Genomic DNA, 20,616 nt, shown 5'->3' with positions numbered 1-20,616 from the left:
AACCTGGTGTTGTGTGATTTTTAACTTCCCTAATTTAAAAACAGGTAGCCTCCAACTTACTATTGTCAGTTGTATTACTATTAGTTTTAAGGAGCTGACATGCGATAACAGATATTTTACACTGTACTGTATTATGTTCTAACTTGTATACAAATTGACTTACTCAGGAACAGAAACCATCCATAACGCAGGAACTGCCTGTATATCATAATAACCCTCTATTCCCTTCAGCTTCCTATGCTTTCTAACCTTCTTCAAGATACCAGCCCAACAACCCCACTGTGGTAGCAGATTCCACACTGTCACCATTCTATGGGTAAAGACTATTCCACTGAATTCCCAATTGATTTCTTCGTCACCATCTTACGTTGATGGCCTATGATCATGGTCCTCCTGACAAGAGGAAACATTCTCAGTGCATCCACTCTATCTAAAAGGTTACCCTATTAATTACTTCTCACAAACAGACTGCCTGATTTTTACAAACGTAAATATGGATTACGAAAAGTAGATTATTCCCTTCAAGTCTGCCCTGCCATTCAATCTGATCTGTTTGTGTTTTGAATTCTACATTCTGCGCTACCCATGATGACTTAGGATTCTAGTTAGGCAAGGGAATCAATTGATTACCATCTTAGAAATATTCAATGACCTCTCCTCCATTGAATTCTGAGGTAGAAAGGTTCAAAGTCAGAAAACTCTGACAGTAAAAACCTTCTCCTCATCTTTGTTCTAAAAGGGCAAATGTTAATTTTAAAACAGTGTCTACTAGTTCTGGACTCATCCACAGGAAGAATTAACTTTTCCATCTTCACCTTGTTAGGATATATAAATTTCAATCAAATCATTCTTCAGCCTTCTAAGCTCCAGTGAAAACAAGCACAGTCTCCAAACTCCCCTCATAAGACAAGGCAGTCATTCCCGGAATTAATCAAGTAGAGATAAAGTCACCATCATTTTATCAGACCACAGGACTGCTCTCTCATTAGAGAGATGCCTCAGGCAGGAGAAGAGCTTGAGAAGGAGAGTCCGCCATGGGAACCTCAACCACTGTGGGAACTGAACACCCAATGTTGGGACCACTCCACATCGCAAACCAACCATCCAAAGTAAGCCACCTACACTATAAGCTACACTTTTACACAATAACCTTTCATGTGGCACCTTATCAAATGCCTCTGGTTCATTTCTGTTATCATCCTTGTAAATATTTCCCACACCATTGTCTCTAAATCCTTGACTAACCAGAACAGCATGCAGTAAATTACATTTCAAAGCAGTTTAGTCAAACTTCTTTATTTTCCATTTGTAATGGTCTAATAACCTCTTCTGTAATTACTAGTGATTTGTGTATTTGTATTTGAAGATTTCTTTGTTCTTCTAGCCTATGTAAACTCACACCTCCCAAGAAATAGTGAGTTCCCTAGCCTTCCTACCAAATGTGATAACTCGCATTTATGTGTGTGGAAATCCATTTGTCAATTATTTGCCCATTCTGTGAGCCTGTTAATAACCTCTTGTAATTTGTTGTAGTCATTTTCAGTATTGGTTAACCCCACAAATTCACTAATTTAGAAATTGGGGTTACCAAGCCGAAACTGTGAGGATAAAAAAAATGAACAGCAGTGGTCCCTGCATTGATTCTTGTTGAACACCACTTCCCAATGTCTGTCATTCTCCCAATCTCTTCATTCTGTCTTGAAGCAAACTAGTGATCAGCTCTGTCACTTGTCTCTTGAATCCACATTCTCTTACTTTGTTCATTAGACTTCATTGAATGGCATCCACGGGATTAGCACTCTCCCCTGTTTTCTGTTACTTGCTCAAAAAATTCAAGTCCAGCCTCGGGTGACTGTCTGTGTGGAGTTTGCACATTCTCCCTGTGTCTGCGTGGGCTTCCCCAGGGGCTCTGGTTTCTTCCCACAATCCAAAGATGTGCAGGTTTGGTGAATTTGCCACGCTAAATTGCCCATAGTGTTCAGGGATGTGTAGGTTAGGTGCATTATTCAGGGATAAATGTAGAGTAATGGGGAATGGATTTGGATTGGATACTCTTCAGAGGGTCGGTGTGGAATTGTTGGGCCGAGGGGCCTGTTTCCACACTGTCGGGATTCTATGATTCTATGATTTTATTCTAACTTTGGTCAAGCAAAATTTTCAGTTTTGAAATCCATGCTGACTATTCATTGTTATATATTCATTTTGATTTACTCTCTCCTTTAGTACAATAACATTATTTTATTAAGTTAAGCTGACTCGTTTATAAATTCCCAATCACGTTTCCTCTCTCTCCTTAAATATAGAAAATGTCAGATAACATTATCCATCCACCCATTTTTCTCATGAATTATTAAAGATAAACAGTAACATCTCTGCTGTCTATTCTCTAGATTCTTTGCAATTACATGTATGTCATCTATCCAAAGCAGATTTTTTTTAATCCTGTTTTGTTTGTCTAACTTGTTCAGCGCATCTGGCTTTTATTTTAAATAACTTATCTCATTAATCACTTTGCATTCAAATTCGGGTCTACTTGTTTCATCCTCTAGTAGATACTGACATAAAATAATTATTTAGTAGTTATGCTATCTCGCTGTTGTTACCTGTTAATATTCAGTTTTTGCCTTAATGGTCCTACTCCCATCACAACCTTCCTTTTTATTCATGTACCCGTAATAATAAAATATTTTACTATTTTCTTTATGTTCCTTGTCATTTCTCTTTACCTTGCTATTTTTTAAAATTTCTCATAATCTCTCCTTATTTTCTTTCATCATAAACTTCTATGCTCTCTATACTTTATATATGTTTTTTTGCCTTTATTCTCAATTGTTCCCTTTTGCCTTTGTTCAGCCATGGAGTCTCAATGTTGCTTAATTTATTCTATCCTTTTAGTGGAAAATATTTTCTGTTAAACACGAAAGAAAATAGTACACTATTTAAATAATTGCCTTTGTATTTCCATATCATTGTTGGCTGGTAATTTTGCTCATTTTACTTTCCCAAGTTCTATTCCCAGCTTCTCAAAATCGGATTTTCTTCGATCTATTAACCTAATTTCCATCACACTTAATTGAGTGCCAGTGTTATGGAGTATCATTCTTTCAGAATAGCTTTTCAAAATTCCAAGATTTTAAATCTATTTTTTATTTCATCAAAAAAGATATTTTAATCATATTTCAGCTTTGACCTTAATCCTATTTTATTTGGTATAAATGATTATAAAATGAATTTTCATCCACGCTTTTTACTTGATGGCTTACTGCCTGTGAGAATTCTTTAATCGGATTGGTTGATCGGCTTGCTTGATTGCTTTGCTGTTATCACATATCATAGATCCCCTGTAGATGGCACCAGATTCAAAGGTACAATAGGATCAGGGAAATTGTTATTCCTGAACTTGCTACATCGAGTCATAGAGATCTACAGCACGGAAACAGACACTTCAGTCCAACTCATCCATGCTGACCAGATATCCCAACCCAATCTAGTCCCACCTCTCAACATCCGGCCCATATCTCTCCAAACCCTTCTATTCATATACCCATCCAGATGCCTTTTAAATGCTGTTATTGTACTAGCCTCCACCACTTCCTCTGGCAGCTTATTCCATACACGTACCACCTTCTGTGTGAAAACGTTGCCTCTTAGGTGTCTTTTATATCTTTCTCCTCTCACACTAAACCTATGCTCTCCAGTTCTGGACTCCCCCACCCCAGGGAAAAGACTTTATCTACTTATCCTATCCATGCCCCTCATGATTTTATAACCCTCTATAAGGTCACCCCTCAACCTCTGATGGTGCAAGGAAAACAGCCCCAGCCTGTTCAGCCTCTCCCTATAGCTCAAATCCACCAACCCTGGCAACATACTTGTAAATCTTTTCTGAACTCTTTCAAGTTTCACAACATCTTTCCAATTGGAAGGAGACCAGAATTGCACGCAATATTCCAACAGTTGCCTAACCAATGTCTTGTACAGTCGCAACATGACCTCCTAATTCCTGTACTCAATACTCTGACCAATAAAGGAAAGCATACCAAATACCTTCTTCACTATGCTATCTACCTGCGACTCCACTTTCAAGGAGCTATGAACCTGCACTCCAAGGTCTCTTTGTTCAGCAACACTTCCTAGGACCTTACCATTAAGTTTCTAAGTCCTGCTAAGATTTGCTTTCCCAAAATGCAGCACCTCCCATTTATCTAAATTAAACTCCACCTGCCACTTCTCAGCCCATTGGCCCATCTGATTAATATCCCGTTGTAATCTGAGGTAACTTTCTTCACTGTCCACTACACCTCCAATTTTGGTGTCATCAGCAAACTTACAACCATACCGCTTATGCTCACATCTTTGAGGGTAAAATTAACTGAGGTCAAGAGGATGTTCTGACCACAATCCCCAAAGTGATCCAAATAACTGGAATATTTGCAGTGCTCAGCTTTCTGTGGGGTTCATCTATTTCTCTTCAATCTCCAAATCATTCCCTTTGTAGTTCCTGACTAGATGGTAAATGTAGAGATTATAAACTAGGTCAAACAGATGGACCTCATAGAATATGAGTTTCCTGATTGGGGCTATCAATCTGATCCAGTTAAGGAGTCCTGCCTGACAGATATAAACAGGAGTGTCAGAGGTTCTGTTCACTCTGAGAGCTGGCTCTGAGGGAGCTGGATCAGTGTCAAGGACTCTCCATGTGCAAATAAAGGGCGACTTGGTGATGGGATACCAGCCTCTGTGGAGTTATTTCAGTAAGGCTTGTGATTGGCTTGATGCTGGAACTAACTACCTACCCTTTTAACTGTGCAACTTCTTTCTGCTGATTTTTTTTCATTATTTAATCTCAGGAAAATGATACAAAGTTAGGTGGACAGGCAGGTAGCACTGAGGAAGTGGGGAGGCTGCAGAGGGATCTAGACAGTTTGGAGGAGTGGTCCAGGAAATGGCTGATGGAATTCAATGTGAGCAAATGCGAGGTCTTGCACTTTGGAAAAAAGAATACAAGCATGGACTACTTTCTAAACGGCGAGAAAATTCGTAAAGCCAAAGTACAGAGGGATCTGGGAGTGCTAGTCAAGGATTCTCTAAAGGTAAACATGCAGGTTGAATCCGTGATTAAGAAAGCGAATGCAATGTTGAATAGCCTGTGGAATTCATTGCCACAGAGTGCAGTGGAGGCTGGGACGCTAAATGTCTTCAAGGCAGAGATTGATAAATTCTTGATGTCACAAGGAATTAAGGGCTACGGGGAGAATGCGGGTAAGTGGAGTTGAAATGCCCATCAGCCATGATTGAACGGTGGAGTGGACTCGATGGGCCGAATGGCCTTACTTCCTCTCCTATGTCTTATGGTCTTCTGGTCTTATGGAAATAATATAAGTTTAGTATGAAATAGCAAGTAAAAAATGATGTTTATACTGAAATAAACAATTATTTAATAACATATACCAAAGGTCACGAACAGTCAAAATGATTTTAAGAACATGCAGCAAAGCTCAAAATTAATAATCAATAATGCTTACTCCGCAACTTATTGATTCTAATATAAAGAAATCTGTTCTCTTCGATCTCAGTGAAAACACTGTCAGACACTTTGAGGTGGGCACTCCTTGTCCCATTTCCTGACCTCTACCTGTGGAACATATCACAAAACTAAAGCCTTCTGGACCTCCTATTTTTGGTACGTTAATTTTAATAGCCAGAAAGTTATGGAGTGAGGCTATTATAATTTTGCAAATGTACTCAGTGTAAACTTGATTTTGGAAATAATAATAACCACTGTGATTATTTATGCAGTGCTTGCCTCAGTATGGCTGGTTCCACAGAACGTATAATAGAAACTTAGTTTGATGTTATTGAACAAGGTTACTGACATAACCTCAGTTCTTTGGCTACGCATCAGCAGGAGTATATCACTAACATCATTCCCATGTACATACTTGAATTAAAACAAATGGGACAATTCCCACAGCAAAATTCTCCTCAAATTAATAATCACAGGTTATTCCACACATTGTTTTCCCTATCCAAGCATACTAACCAGCATTGAATAGAACAGCATCCCAATCCAAACTAACATAGAGTTACTTATCAAGTGTGGTTAAACACTGCTGGAAACATAGCACATAAATTGATGGACAACCTCTCGAATTATCTCAGTAAAATGATAAAAGAGGACAGTTGCTGATTATCTAATTGAATGCTCGCCTGTGGCTATCGCTTACAGAAGAAAAACAATGGCATTTCATTTTGGTGACGTACCAGATTAACCAAATGGCCTTTCGCAGGCCAATCCAATTTGATATTGCAAATAAATCACAAAGGCAAGAACCATGCAATCAAAACTAACTGATACCAGATAATGTACATGGCCTATCCTGGTTACCTCAGGAGGCTGATAATTCTTTTACTCATTTTCTATTTTATTCAAATGACGTTTCACTGACATAATTCAAAGTCTTCACTTCTGTGTCATGTACATTTCATGTACATGTAAATTCTGACTGAGATTTTGAAAACAAGTGAAAGAAAACACTTTCTTATTATTCTGTGCATCAAAATAGGAAATGCTAAAAATAGATGCAGAAGTTGAATGTTAACGCACTGTGGAAACGTAGGTTCACTCTTATAAATATTATTTTAACCTTCTGCTATTTCATCAAATTCCTAAAACACCTTGAATTTAAGAAAACATTACAATGGAAGGTAAGCATCATTGCAGTGGCACCGAGTTAACAGGAGCAAATATTAACATTCACTGTTCTTTGTGATCTGTGTGAGATATGACTCAAGCATTGACCTATTCTTCTCATTAATGTCAGATAACATTTAAGATACTGATACTGACTGGCAGATGTAAAGGAATGTCAATTGTATTTTCATTTGTTTCAGAATAAAAGACAACAGACCAAAGGCAATTGATGATTTAGAACATATATTTTTGTCAGTTAAGCAATGCATAAAATTCATGAAGCTTACCAGGCAACTTGAGTACATTTACCAGCTGTCAGGTTAACTAGCTAACTCTGCATTTAAATGCTGAGAGGATAAACTAGTTTTTTGATGATCAAATGTGCTATGATCCCGATATGTGTGAAAGGATGGTTCAATAGTGAGCTGACAAACTCAGCTGTGGTCCGTGAAGTGATAGGTAAACGCCAGGCACCTTCACACAATATTTACACATCAGCCATTACTGAAAATGACTTAAAGACATGTCATCTGTCAGCACTCTTATACAATTACATGGGAGGATCCATTTAGAGAAAAGCACATACAAATAATAGCCTAGAGGAAAGAGTTAAAAATGGCATCATGTAAGAATAAATATCTACAATTATATAAATAGTAGAGTCAGATTTGTCCTGATATAATCAACCTTCACATGGCACACATTTAATTTAATAGTTTAAACATTCCTGTTGGCTAATTTGTGAATATTGTTTGGTACCATACCTGATGAGGCTGAGAACCTGACCACCTGCTGTAAGATGGAGCACTGGAAGTCTTGGTGGTTGATGCTCTCTGTAATTAAAGAAAATTCAATTTAATAAAGACAGAGTGAAACCTAGCATACAATTGTGAAATATTTTTTTTCCATATTTATGATGACTCAGCTTCTTGACAAATACCCTAGTGCTATTCTTCTGAACACTGAGTAAATCAAATTTTTAATAAAGCAAAATTGCCTGGAGATTGCTATGCAATTGTTGTGACATGTCGTATCTTGTCTTCTGTGCTAGTCTACCTTTCCAATGTATTATCCCTTAAGCCTTGCAGCTTCAATCTACAATGCTACACAATTTCATCCAAACACTGCAATTAATTTGTTTGGACAAAATACAATGACCAGTTAAATCACATTACTGGTGTGTATTGCTTAAGCAATGTACTTATATCATTAACAGAAACTGCGAAATATTGTGGATTCTGGCAATGTGCAGTACAAACAGAAAATTCAAGAAATTCTCATCAAGTCAGGCAGCATCTGTGGAGAGAAATAAAGTGAATACTTCAGGATGACAACCTGGAATGTAGTATAAATGAATCAGGGTTTCAGCAATTAAGGAAGAGGCAAGGAAGGAAGAGGGAGAAAGAAGAAAATGGCAAGAGTGATTTAATTGGTGAATGACTGGGGGGAGAAAGTAGAGGCACAAGTGGAGGTAGGGACAAGAACTGTGACCCTGGGGGGAGGGGGGCCATCAAGGTCACTGGTAGCATGTGGAACAGTATCAAAGGTCAGCGGTAGGCTACAAAGGGAGGGAGTATTGGCAGTGACCACCACTGCAACCTCTAGGGGGAAAGCATAGCGCATCACAGGGGCATCAATAAGGTGTATCTTCAAGTCTCAGGGGAGGGAGGAGAGATGAAGGCAAAGTTCAATGCACTGCATTTCCATGAGTTGCATGGGAATAGGTTGTCAGGGTAGTGCAAGGTAAGAGGAGGGAACTGGTGTTCCACTATGAGCTGTGTTCCCTGCCATCACTGGTCATTCTCTAGATGTGCGGTGCCACTAGAAAACAGACCTTGGTAGGGCAGAATCAGTGTCGGTTTGATGGTCAAAAGTACAGGACCCACATCTGCTGGACACCAGCGCTTTGAAGGAAAAAAATACATGAATCAAGCCTTTGCAAACTCCAGGTACATTTAATTTGTAAACAGTTCATTATCTATTTCCTTTGCATGTGAAGTGAAGGCACTTAGCAGTCAAATACTGTTCAAAGACCATTTACTTCATTACACTGGTCCGAGTAAATTGAACACTGGTATCTCAATGATGCAGAAGTAATGACTTAAAATGAGGAGAATGCTGACGAAAAATGACCCACTAGTTGTGACACCTACAAGGGTGCTGCCATGTATTATAACTGAGTTGAGTGAGTACAATGATATGTCTTATGGTTGGCGTAGGTCCAGGATGGCAAAGGGGTTGCAGTGCATTGGGCACTTCCTTTTGATGTAAAAGTGCCGGTACAGAGCAGGCAATGAAGCAATGTGCCAGATGTTGAGGAACTCAGGGAATGGGAGCAATCTTCTAAGGAGGAGCAGGATAATGGGGAGGAGAGAGCTCTCCTTATCTAAGACAGAGCTCAGTTGCGTCATGGGCTACAAGCCAGACAGGAGCTGACCCAGTTCCTGTTGAGGACGGTCTAGTGCAGCAAAGCATCATGGATTGTAAAATAATCACTGGTCTCATACCACCATTGGGTTTGCTTTGTGGGAGGGCAGGTGAAGCAAACCACTGCCTCCATTCCTTTTGCTTCTGCTCATATTTGCTCACTGTAAATGAAAGGTGTGGTTTGGAATTGTCCATTGCCTGTATTTCCCCATTGAACAATGACAGGATATGGTTCACTATTGGGCATTCAGGACAGTGTATGGGGTGGTTTAGAAAGAGGTTTGGGCAGGAGGTAGGTAAGGTCAGATAACTATGTGGCCTGGTGGTCGAAAAGCAACCAGGATAAGCATGGGCAAGGAGTGCCATGCAAGCTAGCTGTGTGTTGTGAACAGCATGGCTTCATGGCTGCTGTACCATTACTTTGACAGTGAACAACAAATTTCTGATGCTTGCCCAAGTGCAAGTGACCTTTTAAAGATGTATAGCTGCCAGGGATGCCTGTCTTTTTGACAGATATCCATATTTTTGAATGGTCAGTTGTTGGATTTAGAATTGTGTGAGAGGGGCACCATAAGGACAGGGAAGGTAGGTCATGAGATGAGTTTGGTCAGATAATAGTGAGGATCTTATTTGACCTCAAGGAGAAAAACCCCTTTGTCAAGCTGGATAAAACTGACCCTTATCCAAAAAATAATGTAAGATTCAGTCCCTAATCACCTGTCCACAATTAATGTTCTTACCTATATTTGGGGCACCAGCAAATTTACATACCAAGCATTACGTCTCTTCAGCTAAGTCATTGATACAAATATGGACATGGACTGCTTCAGTATCTGAGAAGATGTGAATGACACTGAATAATTTGCAAATATCAGTGAATGTTCCCATTTCTGACCTTATGATGGAGAAAAGGTCAGTGGCAAAATGGCTGTAGATCCTGGGAGCCAGGACATTACCCTGAGGAACATCTGCAGAGATGTCCTGGAGCTGAGATGATCGATCCCCAGCAACCACAATCATCTTCCTATGTGCAAGGAATGACGTCAACCAGCAGAGAGTTTGCACTCTCATTTCCATTGATTTCAATTTTGCTAGGGCTCCTTGACACCTTGATTTTCCTGCTCCTCAGATGCTGCCTGACCTGCTGCGCTTTTCCAGCACCACTCTAATCTTAAGTCCTTGACACCACACTTGGTCAAGTGTGGTTTTGATGTCAAAGGCAGTCACTATCACCTCACCTCTAGAAATAAGCTCTTTTGTCCATGCTTGATCCAAGGCTGTAATGAGGTCAGGAGCTGAGTGGCCCTGATGGAACCCAAAGTGGGCGTCACAGAGCAGATTACTGCTGAGCCGATGCTGCTTGATAGCACTAATGATAACTGGGAGATAGTGAGGACTGCAGATGCTGGAAAGTCAGAGTTGAGAAAGTGTGGAGCTGGAAAAAGCACAGCAGGTCAAGCAGCATCAGAGGAGCAAGAAAGTCAACGTTTCGGGCAGGACCCTTCATCAGGGCTGCTGAAATCTTGACTCTCCTGCTTCTCTGATTCTGCTTGACCTGCTGTGCCTGTTCCAGCTCTACATTTTATCAGCGCTGGTGATGACACCTTTCATCACATTCCTGGTGACCAAGAGTAGAGTGATGAGTGGGAATTGATCAGGTGGGATTTGTCCTGCTTTTATGGACAGGCCATACCTGAGTAATTTTCCACATCATCAGATAGATGCTAGTGTTATAACCGCTCTAGATCAGCTGGCTAAGGGTACAGCGACTTCTAGAGTGCAAGACCTCTGTACAATAGCCAGAATATTATGAAGGCACCTATCCTTTGCAGTATACAGTATCTTCAGCCATTCCTTGATATCCCATGGAGTGAATCATATTAACGTAGATCAGTGTCTGTAATGCTGTGGACCTCAAGGGGACTCAGCACTCATTCCTGAAGTTTGTTGCAAATGCTTCAGCCATGTCTTTTGTACTGATGCACTGCCCTACCTTATCACTGAGGGTGGGGATATTTGTGGAGTTAACTGTCCACCACCATTCACCACTGAGTGACTGGATTTCAGAGCTTCGGTCTGGTCCACTGGGTGTACGATTGCTTAGCCCTGCCTATTGCAAGCTGAGTATACTGATGCGAATTAAAATGGTTTAGCTTCGCCAGTTGATAGCTGAATATTAGATATGCATGGTAATGTTGCTGACATGCCTTCCTGCACTCTGCATTGGTTGCTGGGCCAACAGGTTACAGCTTGTGGTTGAATGAAGTTCTGCTGCTGCTGATGGTCCACAATGCCTCATGAGTTAAGTTGCTACATCTGCCCACAATGTATCTCATTTAGGTAAATGGTAGTTGCCTTTTCAAAGATGGGGATTTGAAGATTAGGGGCCATATTTTGAAGGTGAGAGGAGAGAGATTTAAAAAATACATGAGGCAATTTTTTTACACAGAGGGTGGTTCACATGTGGAATGAACTTCCTGAGAAAGGGGTGGATGCTGGTAGAATTACAATGCTTAAAGGACATTTGGATAGATACAGGAATAGGAAAACATTGGAGGGATATGGGCCAGGAGCAGAATGGTGGGACTGGTTTAGTTTGGGATTATGTTCAGCATGGATTGGTTTCTGTTTCTGTGATGTATGACTCTAAGACACAGGGTTTCCTTACTATGAATGTGGAGCTTATTCTGCACAACACCATGCAGTAGTCACTTCTGCCAATAACATCACAGACAGACGCATCAGCTACAGGTTGTTTGGGGAGGATAAATTCAAGTAGGTTTTTCCCTATTGCTAGTTCCCTCACAACCTATTGTATACCCGCCCTCACAACTATGCCCTTTATGATTCAGTGAGAGTGGTCAATGATGGTACAACCAAGTCACTTTTGGTGATGGATACTAACTCAAGTCCCCTGTGTAGAGTACATTCTTCGTCCTTACATTCCTCAGTTCTTCTTCCAATTGGTGCTCAACATGATAGAGTATTGAGAAAGCAATACATAGTAATCAGCATCGGGATGCTTCACCTCTGTTTCACCTAATGCTGAGACTCCATGGATTCTGACAATGAATATGTGGATTCACAGGGAAAAATCAACTTTATACCACTGTCCCAACACCATGTCAAGGCATACACAGGGATGGTGATGTAATGGCCACATTGTCCAAATGGTATAATTCTGTGAGGACATTGCTTGACTCATCTGTGGGACAGCTCTCCCAATTTTGGCACAGCCACTTACATGTTATTGTGGAGGACCTTGCAGTGCTGACAGAACTTGGCTGTGTTTTTTTGTACGAGAATACTGAAGTCGCTGTGAATGCCAACTTTTACAAGTTTCATTTTTGAAAAATATTCTGCTTTTCTCTTCTGTTGTGAAGTTTTGTAAGTTGACATTCGAAAGTCAGTGGCGAAATGGCTGTAGATCCTGGGAGCCAGGACATTACCCTGAGGAACATCTGCAGAGATGTCCTGGAGCTGAGATGATCGATCCCCAGCATGGACTGGTTTCATTTTCGGCATCGGGGTCAATGTTAAGTCTTGAGTTTGCAGACCAGGTAAGGGAGGCAGATCCCCCAAAGGGCAATCAACAACTGATCTTTGGTTACCATGAGATTTGCTTTTAATTCCAGATTTATTAATTTCAAATTTCTGCCATGATGGGACTCAAGCCCATGTTTCATATTATTAAATTGGAAAGGGTGCAGAAAAGATTTACAAGGATGTTACCGGGACTTGAGTTTATAAGGAGAGGCTGGATAGGCTGGGATGCTTTTCTCTGGAGCTTACAAGGAGGTTGACGAATGACCTTATAGAGGTTTATGAAAACATGAGGGTCATAGATATGGTGACTAACAAGGGTCATTTCCCTCAGGTAGGGGGGTTCAAAACTAGATTGCATATTTTTAAGGTGAGAGGAGAAAGACTTAAAAGGGGCCTGAAGAGCAAACTTTTCACACAGAGGGTGGTTCATATATGGAATGAACTGCTAGAGGATGTCATAGATGCAGGTACAATTACAACATTTAAAAGACCTTTAGACAGGTACATGAAATGGAAAGGTTTGGAGAAATATGGGCCAAACACAGGCAAAATGGGACCAGTTTAGTTTGGGAAACTTGGTCGACACGGATGAGTTCAACCAAAGGGTCTGTTTCTGTGCTGCATAGTTTGATGATTCTAGAATACTAGAACAGTGACACGACAACAACGCCACTGACCCCACAGCCAAAGGAAATAATCTCTCAGAGGCTGCATGATCAGAACCTACATAACAACATCATGTCCTAATCTTCTAATCTCCAGAATATAAATTCAATATACTCAGCCTCTCATCATAGGGCAGCCCTTTAATCCCAGGAGCCAAACTAGGGGACCTTTGCTGTACTGCCTCAAATGCAGATAGGTGCTTCCTTAACTAACAAAATTACCTAGTATTCCAGACGTAGTTTCACTAAAGCCCTATACAACAGGAGAAATACTTATCTTATTTCATCTCCTTACAATAAAGCCCAACATATCAATTATCTGTCTAATTGTTTACTGGACCTGCATGCTAATTTTCTGTCATTAAAAAAAAATGCGCTATGCAGACTGGAAATCAGAAATAAAAACAAAGTAGTCAACAGGTCAAGCTACATCTGTGAAGAGGAACAGTTAATGTTTCAGGTCAGTGTCTTCCACTGAACTTTTTACATGGTGCTAACTTGGTGAGTGTCTTGTATGAGTGCACTGAAGTCGCTCTGAATACCAACATTTGCAAGCTTTACCTTTGAAAAACATTCTGCTTTTTTCTTCTGTTGCACACATGAATGTTTATAAGTTAAATGGTTAATGCTTATTGGGAGCTCAGGTATCAAATGTTGACACCTGAAAATAAAGTGAGCAACAGATGGGCCAACAGTGGACAGGCTTTCAGTCTATGAAGTATTGGAAATAGAAAGACAGAGCTGCAACTGGTGAGTTCAGTTGAGTGGAGAAGACTAGGATTCCTCAGTAGCCTCCGGGGGTGGGAATGTGGGAAGGAGGACAGACCCTGGTCAAAGGGATTCATTTCATGACACTTTAGTTAGAGATTTATCTTAAAGGCTGTGAGGAGAAAATCTGGTCCTTTCTGATAGTACTCAGTTCAGAAATAGTCTGAAAAATGAGGGAAGCATCTTTTGAGGGTCATTCAATGCTACATCCCGGTAAAAAGGAAGTGGTGAATGACTGTGCACCGTTTCCTATAAAGACTGCACTCCGTGGAGAGGGTGCTGAAGTTGACAGCGTGGGGCTATTGATTTCAGTAAAACATTAAAATGTATTGTCTTTTCTTTACTTAGGGCATTTGTTGCCTAGTAAGTGATATATCATCAATGTTGCTTTTCAATTGTTTATCACAGTAAAAGCCTTAAAACTTTAAATCTTGTCATGCAATTCCTTTAAATCAGTCACTGGGAATTCAAATATCCTTTCAAAAATGATCAGTCTTTACAGGGATCATATCACTTCCGACCACCAAAATGGAAAACAGTCTCTCACATTATACATAACTCTTCAGGTTATTGTTGACTCACTTAACCTGTCAAAATCTTTTTGCAGCCTGTTTATGTGCCCCCTCAGAGCTTACATTCCCAGTGGGTTTTGTATTCTCTGCAAACTTCGATACATTATTCTCAGCCTCTTAAACTAAGTCATTAGCATAGATTGCAAATAGCTGAGGTCCCAACATTTACGCTTATGGAAGTTTACTACTTACAGCCATACAAACTTAAAACTACCCTGTTTATCCCTTCCTTTTTCTCCTTGTCTTCTAACCATGATAGTTTACTATTTCCAACCTCACGAGCCTGCAATTAATCATGTGCACGACATTTTGTTGTCCTGAATTCTTCTTGGAAATCAAAATATACTGTATGGAGAGATTTCTTTTCATATGCCGTACTATTAAGATCCTCAAAATATCGCTAGTAAATATGTTAAACCTAACTTTCCTTCCATAAATTTAGACTGACTTTGTCTTGTTATACTATGAATTTTGAAAGATACTGCTTAGACTTACATAACACTAAGTCTTGGTGAGGATGACGATAAATTTTAAAAATATACACATTAAAAAACTGCAATAAAGCAGTAGAAAATAACTGTTTCCTGTTGCTCCCAAAATTCTGGGCTTTAACTTTGAACCAGTATAACCGCCAATAAGTTCATGCTTACAGTTTTATTCAGAGGTGAGAACTTTTTAACCAAACAAAAATCAACTTTGGAGAAAAGCCTCAGACACAGTATGACCCACAGTGGGTTATTTCTGAAGGAAATTGCTCAAAATGCTAAAAAATTTTTCACTACAATGAAAAAAAAAGTACTCACTATATCAAGCCTCAATATAAAAGTTCATTAAACTCTAGATGGAGCAATTTGTTCACTTCAAATTGCAGCCTGTGAGGATTAATGAAAATAATTCCTGCAGTTTCACATTTACTCTTTCAAATGGTTGCACTCCAACTACACTGAATATATACAAGCTGCTGGAACATAATATTCCACTGTACAGATTCTTGTACACTCCTGCAAGTTTTAAATTTTATTTTGTCCAGCAACATTAAATCAAATATATGCAAAAGTGTCTCAATTGCTTCAGAATGAATGTTAATATGCACTCTGAGGGGCAATATCAAGAGTCTGACTAGTGACTCTCAGCACATAAAATCCCAAAAGAAATTTGCATTATGAGAATCTTACTGACATGCCATTATATTAAGGAGATTTTAAGCTTAGTGCAGGGTTAGCATTTGTATTGATAAGTCAAGAGGTTAACTGTTCAAGCACCACTCCCAGACTTGAATAGGGTGTAGATTGGCACTTCAGTTGAGTCTTTCGGGAATGTTGTATTGTTAGAGGCAGTGAGTGTGAGGTTGATCTGACTACCATACCTTTTCTGGGTGGAAACAGGAAAATGTTGAAAAAAACACTCCCAGCAACAGATGATGCCCATTCTGATTTTTGGGTGGACCTTGAATTAAGGCAAGAGAAACATTGATTTCAGAAATATGTCAAGGTATGTGTCTATGGTAGCTGTAGTGTTCTGCAATCCCAAACAGCAAGCAGAATAATGAAGACAGCTTATTTAAATGAGGCCTGATCCCAAATATCAGGATTGCATGTTGCAAATCTGAAATCAACTTTATGAATTGGACTGTTTACATATACTAAAATATCATTCATCATAAGATTATAACACTGCATGAATCACTCAAAGGCTTTTTCTGCGATGCTAATACTAAAATTAGCTAAAAATATTCATTAGCTTGAAATGCATCTGAAAGTTTCCAATTCAACTTAACTTCCCATATTTGCAAAAATCTCCATGAACTGTAAAAACAGCCATGCAGGGTAATAAAATGTGCGGCAACACAACATAAATTGCTCTCCATGTTCATTCTTGATGATCTAGTTATTATGTTGAATTTCCAATGAAAAGTTGAGTAAGTGATAAAGAAATGCAAAGAACTACTAATACTGTGAGTTTTGCAGCTGAGAACCTAGTTTATATGAAGAGAAATAGACTCCAGCTAGTACAATTTTCATGATTAGTCATCTTGGTGTGTTTGTGTTATCTTTTCAGTTAGGAACAACTCGTTACGATTTAAAATATTCCTGAAGCCAAGTTTGCTTTAAAAAGCTTCTTAAGCATACATAAGGCATGAAGAGATTAGCCACAATGTCTGTCCTTACTGTCACATGTATAGTTAGCAATATAATTATTTGCTTTATAGTAAAATATCTATACTATGTAATTCAGCCAAGAAAGTGTTTCCTTCATTTAACCATACAATGAAATAACATCATTCTCCCAACTGCACAGCTGCTAATTCAATTGACTTTACTCCATAATGTATGTTATTTCAATCAAAAAAGACCTTCAAAATTTCTTTTAGGATTTTGTGGACATGTTATATGACAAAGAACTGCCTAGACACCTAAATAAAAAACTAACAGGGCCGACTTTGTATAACACGCAGCAGGCTGCAGACGAATAACTCATGAAGACACGTTTGCGATTTCTGACTGATGTTTAGTCAGCATGAAAGCAACACACGCCATGGCCTCAGTATGTTTCAAAGTCTTTTGCAGGGAGCCAAAGACCTTTTGAATTGTAGACATTATCGTACTGTATGAGAGACAGCAAGGTCCCACAAACAGCAATGAGACAGTGAACCTGACAAACCTAACATTACTTGAAGAACAAACACTTGCCATTGTACCAGCAAGCGGCCCCACGCTCTTCTTCAAATGTTTTCATGGGATCTTTTACTTGTGCCCGAGAAAGTAAACAGGGCTTTGGTCCAATGTCCCATCTGAAAATCTGCGCTTCAGCCCTGCACTCAACCAATATTTGGCACTTATGTTCTGGGATGGACTTGAACTTACAAAACTCCGTTTCAGAAGGACAGGGCACCACTGAGCCAAGGCTGGCAGCCACCAACTGTCAATATTAAATCAGTTCACAATACAGTTTGTTAAGTTCAAACAGAACCAGTTTTCACTGTCATATTCTTCAAGCTGTGAGTTTATGAAACTTCATGCAGAAACATAAAATATTCTGAAAAGAAGGTCAAAAGGTCTCAAAATTGGGTTTCTCAATTCGTGGGTGTGGGAGTTCCAATTCGTGGGTGTGGGAGTTCCAATTGCCTGCCCCTGTTGAGATGGAGATTAACATGCAAAATGCTCATATACGTCTTGTCTAAATGATGCTGCTGCTGTCTGGTGGGCCCTCAGTATGGCTCATTGCTTCTGAATGTGATGGTAGCTAAATCATGGAAACCAGCAGAAGGCTTTTCATGAGCTTGACTTATGTGACCTTGTTACAGAAAACTGGAGCATTAGACACAATTTGTTTGAGGTTCATCATGGAGGAAAATGGCTGCCAGTGTAAACAATATGTAAAATATTTTATTTTTGAATATATATTTTTAGTTACCTCTATTCCTCAACAGTATTTACCTTTTCTCTTATTTTAATACTATTTACAAATTTTCAAAACATTCTTTCTAGCATAATGTATAAATCATCGATGCACATGTGAACAGAAGAGGCCCAGGAAAAGGGACTGAGGTAACAGACCCCAACAGATTGCCCATAACTCTAACTCTTGCTCCTTTATCCTTTCTAACCAGATTTTAATCTAATATGTTACCCTCTCCTTAACTATATAGCTACCTCAAAAGTCCATGTAAAACAACATGTCTATTGTATTAATCCATCTACCATATTGTTGCCTCTTCAAAAATCTTTATTCGGTTTGCCAGGTATGCAGCTGTTCATTGGTGGAGAACAAATGTTTCCAATCACTTGAATGTCTCTCGGTCACACTACATTGTTTCAAACCTTTCCCAGATACTGAGTTGAAAAAGGAATGTAATTTCATGGTAAACCCTCTTGGCTCTCTCAAATCTCCCAAAATGAACCTCAGTGTCTCCAAGCAAGTGTGAGGTTTATTCAACTTCCTTCTTGTTTCAGGAAAGACAGTAGAAATCTGAGTCTACACACTTGAGTACTGTTGTTGACTTCTGTGGAGCCTTTGTTCTTCATCATCAGATTCCACTTTTATAGAGTCATACAGTATAGGCGACACAGTGGTTTAGTGGTTAGCACTGCTGCCTCACAGCACCAAGGTCCCTGGTTCGATTCCAGCCTCGGGTGACTGTCTGTGTGGAGTTTGCATATTCTCCCCGTGTCTGCGTGGGTTTCCTCTGGGTGCTCTGGTGTCCTCCCACAGTCCAAAGATGTGCAGGTCAGGTGAGTTGGCCATGCTAAATTGCCCGTAGTGTTAGGTGCATTAATCAGAGGGAAATGGGTCTGGGTGGGTTACACTTCAGAGAGTCAGTGTGGACTGGTTGGGTCGAGGGGCCTGTTTCCACACTGTACAGAATCTAATCAGAAACAGACCCTTTGGTCCAACCAGGCCATACTGACCATAATCGCAAACGAAACTAGCTGCACCTGCCTGTTCCTGGCCCCTATCCCTCCAAACCTTTTTTATTCTTTTAAACGTCGTAACTGTGGCCACATCCACCACCTCTTCAGGAAGCTCAGTCCACATGCGAGCCAGCCTCTGTGTAAAAGAAATTGGCCCTCATGTCTTTTTTAAAATCTCTTACCACTTGCCTTAGTAATATGCCCCCTGGTCTTGTAATCTCCCACCCTTCCCAATGGAAAATACACCTTCCATTAACCTTACCCTAACCCCACATTATTTTATAAACCTCTGTCAGGACACTTCTCAAATGGCTCCAGTGAAAAATGTCCTGACCTATCCAGCCTTTCTTTATAACTTAAACCTTCCATTCCCAGCAACCCTATAGTAAACCTCTTATGACCCCTCTCTAGCTTAATATCTCTGAGACATTTGACACCATGAAAGAGTTCTTTCCTGTGCTATGAGTGAGACCTAGAATTCAAGGAGGTTACACTGTCAGCCACTTTCCTCCATGGTGTACATCTTAGTGCGTCTTCCTGCCCAAACCTCAAACAAATTGTGTCTCATGCTCCAGTTTTCTCTGACTAGGTCACATAAGTCAAGCCCATGAAGAGTTTTCTGCTGGCTTTTTCAATTTAGCTAGCATCCTTTTCATGCTTCTGCCTATGTCATCCAGCACCAGAATCGACTGGCCCGTCCATTCACACTTCCTCCCAGATATTTTCTGGTGCCTTTCTCTTCATGGTGCTTTTTGGGTTTAGATCTCTTTCCCAGTGCTGACTCCTACCCCTCTCTACTGCATGCAAGTCTCAGTCTTTACAAATTGGCTGGCATCAAATTTACCAACAGACCAGCACCACTACCTGAAGGCATGCTAAGGTCTGCTCCCGTTCAGTTATGCTGGCATAATGCATCACCAGAATGCTTGGCACTAAGTAAACATTCTACAAGCTATGCATGGATTCAGGGTGCTCTCAGTAGCCTATAGTCTTAGGGCTGTGAGCCATTATTATTGCTTCTCCAGATATTCCTGCTGGGGTTAAACATTTTGATATTTATAAAGCTTACAAAACCTGGCTCCAGGCTTTCTTAGCAATGTGCATTCAGCAAAGGACAATTATTAATTACTATTTCCTTTGTTCAACAGATACCTATATTTACTATAAAGTGATAGCACTCTTGTGGTAGCTGCTGTTAATGATCAAGATTAACAAGTAGGAGATTTGTATAAATTTGTAATTACCAGTTATAATCAATTTTAACATCCTTCAATTTCTCCAACAAACCTATTCTTTTTCCCCCCTGTGCACAGTTGATGCTATTAGTGGCTATAGCTTTGAGGAATTAGAGAGCTTGTACAGTATAAAGGAGCTGAACTAACATTATTGAAGACAATTGTCAATTTGGTTATCTTTCGGTTCAACAGTATATAATGATGAAAATAATTTTATCACAATGTCAAGCTCAATAAAGCTTTTTGAAGCTGTTTTCTTAATGCCCCTAGCAGTCAACATTGAAAAAGAAATGTTGA

At 39.8% G+C, this 20,616-nt stretch overlaps 1 protein-coding gene across 6 annotated transcripts in view; it reads right to left on the bottom strand.

Moving 5' to 3' along the window:
• Positions 1-20,616, bottom strand: part of rbms3 (RNA binding motif, single stranded interacting protein) — a 1,382,426-nt gene that overhangs the window by 1,094,278 nt on the left and 267,532 nt on the right. For all 6 annotated transcript variants that reach the window (XM_087986936.1, XM_087986930.1, XM_087986932.1 and 3 more), the window contains exon 3: positions 7,459-7,527. In XM_087986936.1, coding sequence (XP_087843062.1) covers positions 7,459-7,527 — 69 coding nt within the window. The remainder of the gene's footprint in view (positions 1-7,458; positions 7,528-20,616) is intronic.

The sequence above is a fragment of the Chiloscyllium plagiosum genome, unplaced genomic scaffold, assembly GCF_037043375.1.
Source record: "Chiloscyllium plagiosum isolate Xiang-an unplaced genomic scaffold, Cpla_swu_hap1 HiC_scaffold_5, whole genome shotgun sequence".
Lineage (NCBI taxonomy): Eukaryota > Metazoa > Chordata > Chondrichthyes > Orectolobiformes > Hemiscylliidae > Chiloscyllium > Chiloscyllium plagiosum.
Note: the sequence above shows the minus strand (reverse complement) of the source record. Positions and strands in the feature narration are given on the sequence as shown.